This window comes from Miscanthus floridulus, chromosome 10, assembly GCF_019320115.1.
Source record: "Miscanthus floridulus cultivar M001 chromosome 10, ASM1932011v1, whole genome shotgun sequence".
Classification (NCBI taxonomy): Eukaryota; Viridiplantae; Streptophyta; class Magnoliopsida; order Poales; family Poaceae; genus Miscanthus; species Miscanthus floridulus.
The window spans coordinates 88248587-88255616 of record NC_089589.1 but is presented as its reverse complement, the minus strand read 5'-3'; the positions used below and the strand labels follow the sequence as shown (position 1 = coordinate 88255616).

The 7030-nt window shown below is 49.7% G+C and overlaps 1 protein-coding gene across 1 annotated transcript; it reads left to right on the top strand.

Annotated features, from left to right (window-relative positions):
* The first annotated feature begins 5230 nt into the window (after window positions 1-5230).
* On the top strand, window positions 5231-6817 carry LOC136485287 (berberine bridge enzyme-like Cyn d 4). Its single transcript, XM_066482197.1, has one exon. It carries the CDS (start codon window positions 5231-5233, stop codon window positions 6815-6817), a length of 1587 nt encoding a protein of 528 aa, XP_066338294.1.
* The last annotated feature ends 213 nt before the right edge of the window (window positions 6818-7030 follow it).

Here is a 7030-nt window from a genome sequence, read left to right as displayed (position 1 = left end):
AATTCTTACATATGGCACATGGACAGCACATGAAACCATCCCGCTTATTTGCCTTGGCCACACCTAAGAAATAGTGCATGCCCTCAATAAAGTCTTGGGAGCGGCGATCGGCATTGTACATCCAATGGCGTGACATAATCTACATTACGCAACAAATTATGAAAACCTTAAACATAATTAAGTATTTTATTACACAACATAGATGACATACACACGGTTGATTAATTAACTAAGCCTGGCTACAACATAAGCAATCCCAACTATCACTAAACAAACTAAAACTACAATGCACTTCAGTAACATAATTATTTCGTGACTGTACGCAACTAAAACAAACAAATCATTTGTCTGTTGAATATCAATAAGCTTCTCCTGCTGGCTCACTGCCTCATCATCAGCAGCCACTACCTCAAGCACACCCGAATTCTACACGTATGTAGCATAATCTTCCTCCCAGTACCAACCATCGCATCCATTGCCCTCCCACTGAAATTAAAGTCAAAAAATATTTAGTAAAAAATATTCAAGAAAAGCAGGTCAATTAGCCATAATAATCAAATGCGTAAGAAACTCACATCGCGATCCGGGCACTTGTAGAAAACACGACCCTTGTTGGGTCCCTGTCTCTTGACTCGGTACTCCATCACAATCTTCTGCTTACACTTGCCACAGATAATGAGAGGGAGTTCTGGCCTCAGTCGTTTCGCAACCGAACGAGAGGCCGAGGATCCGGTACCAGTTGTCATCTACTTTCTATACTTATTTTTGCAAACTAGTGTAAATTTCACATTTTCTAAAATAATATATTTAAACAAAACTAAAATAATTTATTTATCTAACTAAACCATGAAATATGTACTATGTATAATAGTAAAATACCAAACTATCAAGTGATTTTACTATTGTAAATCATCATGTGATTTTGAGCTAAAAATGACATAGAAATCATAATCAAATCCACCATATCAAGTTACTTTCTATACTTATTTTTGCAAACTATTGTAAATTTCTCATTTCTAAAGTAATATATTAAAAAAATAAAAATATTTATTTATCTAACTAAACCATGAAATGTACTACATATACTAGCAATACTAAACTATCAAGTGATTTTGATGAACTAATTTAACTTTTGTTTATCCAAACATATATGCAAATCATCATGTGATTTTGAGCTAAAAATGACATAAAATCATAATAAAGTCCAACATATAAAGTTACACATGCATCTACATCACAAAATGAGATAAGCTACTGATAAAACATAAGAGGATTAAGTTTGTTACCTCCAAAATCGAAGAGCAACACCAATGGAGGGGGAGAGAGCAAGAACAACAGCAAGCTAAAGAACAAAGGCAGTGAGTTTGAATGGAATGGCTCGGGCTCGGAGAGGAAGAAATGAGCTAGTCTATAGGCTGGGATAATTAGTCCCGGTTAGGGGGCCAAACCGGGACTAAAGATTAATCTTTATTCCTGGGGCATCACCCAAACAGGGACTAAAAGCTTTAGTCCCGGTTGGTAATACCAGCCGGGACTAAAGATCCCTGCCCCGCGGACGACCGTTGGGCAGGAACCTTTAGTCCCGGGGGCAAAAAATGCCGAGGCTAATGCCAAATTGGATCATCGTTCTAAAGTCTGTTCTCTAGTAGTGTAGTTAGTAAGTAGTAGTAGTTAGTAGTGTTAGTAGTATTGTTAGTAGTAAGTAGTGATAGTAGTAGTGTTAGTAGCAGTAGTGTTAGTGTTAGTAGTAGTTGTAGTGGTAGTAGTACTTGTTGTTGTACTACTTTGATACTTTCATCTGCATGGAAAGAGAACTAAAGTACATGGCTTGTCTTGGTATATATATGTTTGTTGGCCTTCGTGCCTATGTTTGGTATATATGTGGTTGTTGGCCATCGCGCCTACGTTTCTTGCAGGTTTTGGAAACCTCCCCGTGCAGGGGAGGTGCTGCCGAAATTTTCAATGGATTCTAACCTATTGCCTTTTTATGTAAGAGAAGGACCCGTGGGAGGGACTCGGCGACCCCGATCGTCTTCGTCGGCACTACTGGTTTGCCTGCACCGCATCGCCTCACCACTGCACCGACACGCCACTGCCCTGCTAGCCTGACTCCACCGCCACCCTAGGTATAACCCCCTCCTCCTTTGCATGCATGTTTTATATGGTCACGTAGCCCAGTTAGGCGTCTCCCATTCGAAAGAGATACTGTCGGAGGTATGCAGATCTTTGCATATCTACGACCGTACCTCTTTCGGATTGTCCACGTATTTTGGACAGCCCGTGGATGCGTAGATGAGGTTAGTTTCCATGGTTCGCTCTGGTCCGAGACAGACTTTCAGCATCACCTCCCTGTTGTTCTCTGGATACACACTCTCCCTTGCAGGATGTGTATCGGGAGAACAGTGGGGAGGTGATGTCGAAATTCTATCTCGGATAGGAGCGGAGCATTGAAACTGACCTTATCTACGCATCCGCAGGTGGGATTAGGACCTATCCTCACCTATTAGATGGTAGGAATGCCGTGCAGATGCAATTGCTAGTTATATTACTCGCTTACATATGTATATGCCAAAGGATGGAGAACCGTGATTGGATGTACACGGGCCACGCAAGTATGACCCTAGAATGGATGACTAAGACTAATGTTTTCTTGGAGCATTCATTTGGCGAGGCTGCTAGAGGGTCAAGTCGGATGCCGTGTCCCTGCAGCAAATGTGACAACCGTGTAAGAAATAATAGGAAGAACGTGGGGGAAGATCTTTGCAAGTATGGATTCACACCAAACTATACCTGCTGGATCCACCATGGTGAAGCCGATCGTATTAGAGAGGAGGTGGTGAGACCACGCCTCGAGGCTTTTGATGGAGATGCCGGGGTAGCAGACTGGATGGATGACTTTCAAGAGGCACGGTTCGGTGAAGGATTAGAGGACGAGCCAGAGGAATCCGCAAAGGCGTACTACGATATGCTGTCTTTGGCACAGAAGCCCCTTCACGAAAAGACAATGGTTTCGTAACTGGATGCCATTGGACGCCTAATGGTGTTCAAGTCGCAGTGTAGCATGAGTTGAGACAACTTCGATGGTATGTTGGCAGTTGTTGGATCCCTGCTTCCAGAGGGTCACATTCTGCCGAAGAACTTGTACGAGTCACAGAAACTTCTTCATGCCCTTAAGATGCTGTATGAGCACATCCATGCTTGTCCGAATGGTTGCGTCCTATTTAGGAAAGATCACAAGAAAGCAACGCACTGTCCAAAGTGCAAATCCTCTAGGTATCTGGAGGTCGACACTAGTGATGGCAAGAAGGAACAGCTTGGTATCCCCACGAAGGTCCTACGGTACCTTCCTATCATACCGAGGATCCAATGGCTGTACATGACAGAGGAGTCCGCGAAACAGATGACATGGCAAAAGATACAATGCTGATAAGATGGTACATCTACAACCCGGTGGACGGGCCCGAGGCGTACACCAACGCGAGCATCCACAGCAAGCTTAGCGAGTACACCTCGGCGGCCCACGAGCGCCATGGGGAGAACTTCGATCCGGCCACCCAGCCCCTGGACAGACCTCCTGATGAGGCTGGGAGGAGGGAAGTAGCACGACTGGTACTAGATGGCGGACAGCACAGTCGACTCCGCCTCTGTTCCCATCCTCGCCGAGATTCAAGCAAGGAGCACAAGCTCCTCCCTCCCCATACGCTCTCGGTAGCAGAGCTCATAGCAGTAGATGGCGGAACTCCAGGTTAGTACTGTTTTATTCGTCGTTCATTGCTTTTACACATCTACCTTGCCTTTGCATTGTTTAGCTTCATGGCGAGCCTTAAGGCCTTACCAGGTGTTGCAGGCCGACTTGCGGAGGTTGGAGGCCTAGCAGGCAGCCTAGGCAAAGGCCCATCGGCTGGAGATGGAGGCTGTACAAGCCCAGAGGGTGGCCAAGGCGCAGAGGCTGCAGGACATGTTCAGCTTCATGGCGAGCCTTAAGGCCTTACCAGGTGTGGTCGTGCCCCAGTCGCTGCTCGCTCTAGTTGTGGCTCCTCCTCCTCCTGTAGGGACTTCGATGAGTATATATGGTTGTTTATTCCTTTAGCTTGTGCGTCTCTCCTGTAGATACTCATGAATTCGCTTCTCTTTTGTGCAGCCACAGTCGGCGGGTTCGAACCCGACTCCTCAAGGTGGCCCTTCTCCACAGGCTGGGTGGCCAACTGGCCCTCCTCAAGGTGGCAGTTCACACTCCGGGTGGGGAGGCTGGCAGTAGGTACCGTTTATTTGTTTCTTTTCATGTTGCATGGACTTGTGTTGATTTAGGCTTATGTTGGACTACTACTAGAGACATATATATATTGTGATGGATATTATCATGGATGATGCGAATGTATTTGATGGATTATGGACAATGGATTTGTATGTGATGTATTATGGATGGTGGATGTGTATGTGATGGGTTATGGATGTGTATGTGATATATCCTGTGCTGTGTGTTGATATATATATGATTTCTTTGTTTGTGCTGATGGAAAGCAAAAAAACCAAAAAATAGCATTTTTCCCCTCTTTGCCGAGTGCCACACTCGGCAAAGAGGGCTTTGTCGAGCGCCGTGACCATGGCACTCGGCAAAGCTGGAAGCAGAGACCCAATTTCCCAGCTTTGCCAAGTGCCAGAGCCATGGCACTCGGCAAAGATTTTATTTTTTAAAAAGAAAACAATTCTTTGCCGAGTGCAAGAGTATGGCACTCGGCAAAGAATTTTCAAAAAAAAAAATTTGTCGAGTGCCGCTGAGGTGGCACTCGGCAAAGAGGCCGTCAGAGTTGATGTCGGATTTTTTTTTGCCGAGTGCTGACGTGACACTCGGCAAAAGCTTTACCGAGTGCCCGATATGTGGCACTCGGTAAAGAAACCGTTGCCGACTGCTCTTTGCCGAGTGCGGCACTCGGCAAAGCCTTTGCCGAGTGCAATAGGGGCTTTGCCGAGTGCCCTAAGCACTCGGCAAAGAGCCCGTCTGCAGTAGTGAGGTTGGCGGGGAGGAGGCTTTCTGGTGCAATTGCATGCTCTAGGAACTTCATATCATCATATGTATAATAATTTACAAGATAGAAAGACAGGCTGGATCCAGAACCATCGACCAATACAACCTCATATGTAGAAAGGTACACTTGGCATACTTCTATATATAGAGAACCAATGCAACCAATAGAACGAACCATGCAGCAATAACATCGCCGGCCGAACAATGGCTGCATCCACAAGGAAAACTGCTGTAGTAGTTCTCAGCTTGTTCTTGCTGTGTTGCAATACCTTGCTGCTACCTTCATCAGCTTCCTCCGATTCCTTTCTGCAATGCCTCTCGGTGATGATGCCAAGCGAGCTGGTGTACCAGCAAAGCTCGAGCAGCTTCACTTCCGTGCTGCAGTCGTCCGTGCAGAACCCCAGGTTCGTGACCAACACCACGGTGCGGCCGCTGTGCATCGTCACGGCGTCCGACGTCTCCCACGTCCAGGCCGCCGTGCGCTGCGGCCGCTGGAATGGCGTGCGCCTCCGAGTGCGCAGCGGCGGGCATGACTACGAGGGCCTCTCCTACCGGTCCGTCCAACCCGAGGTGTTCGCAGTGCTGGACCTAGCCAGGCTCCGCGGCGTGCATGTGCGCCCCGGGGACGACAGCGCGTGGGTGGACGCCGGCACGACGCTGGGCGAGCTGTACTACGCCGTGGGCACGACCAACCCGGGGTTCCTGTTCCCGGGCGGCGCCTGCGCGACGGTTGGCGTCAGTGGCTTCATCAGCGGCGGCGGCATCGGCCTGATGATGCGCAAGTACGGCGTCGGGGGCGACAACGTCGTCGACGCCAAGATCGTCAACGCCAACGGCGACGTCGTCGACAGGGCCGCCATGGGGGAGGACCTCTTCTGGGCCATCCGCGGAGGCGGCGGCGAGACCTTCGGCGTCGTGGTGGCGTGGCGCCTGAAGCTCTCGAAGGTACCACCGACGGTGACGGTGGTCAACATCCAGAGGACCATGGAGCAGGGCGCCGCCGACCTCGTCGCCAAGTGGGAGACGACCATCCTCCAGCCGGTCCTCCCGGACCTCACCATCCGGGTCGTCCTGCAGCACAGGCACGCCTTCTTCCAGACACTCTTCCTCGGCAGGTGCTCGGACCTCCTCAGCACGATGGGCAGCCTCTTCCCGGAGCTCGGCACGACGGCGGCCGACTGCAACGAGATGAGCTGGCTGCGCGCCATGGCGTTCATCTACTTCGGCAACACCAACACGCCGGTGGAGGCGCTGCTGAACCGAACCAACAACGTGGGCAACTACTACTTCAAGAGCAAGTCGGACTACGTGCGCCGCGCCGTCGGCAAGGCCGGGTGGGACAGCCTGTACCAGCAGTGGCTCTCGCAGAACGGCAACGGGCAGATGATCCTGGAGCCGCATGGCGCGGCGGTCGGTGGCGCCAACACGATGACCACCTCGCCGTACCCGCACCGCAGGGGCGTGCTGTTCAACATCCAGTACGGCTCCAACTGGTGCTGCAGCGCCAATGGCACGGAGGCGGCGGACGCGCTTGGGTGGCTCAACGGCCTTTACGGGTTCATGACGCAGTTCGTCACCAGCAGCCCCAGGGAGGCGTTCGCCAACTACCGCGACCTGGATATGGGCCAGAACGTGATCGGCGGCGATGGGTTGTCATCGTACTGGAGCGCGAGGGCGTGGGCGGAGAGATACTTCATGCGGAACTACTGGCGGCTGGCGGCGGTGAAGGCAGCGGTTGATCCCACTGACTACTTCAGGAACGAGCAGAGCATCCCACCACTTCCCAAGTAGACATTTTTTAGGCGATAGCGCGTCGACATTTGCATCTTGATATGCATTATTAAGCGGAGGGGGGTTCCCAGTGGCGCCTAGTTAGTCGATTTTCCCTATGTTATGCAACTTCTATATGAAGAAAAAATAAAGGTACACTGCTAGCTTAATAAATCTACTAAAAACTAGAAGATGCACCTCAGTCAACACAATACAAGGGGCTTGTTTCGGAGG

Bases quoted from the DNA above. Each gene is read 5' to 3' on its own strand.
- LOC136485287 (XM_066482197.1), top strand. From the start codon at position 5,231: ATGGCTGCATCCACAAGGAAAACTGCTGTAGTAGTTCTCAGCTTGTTC.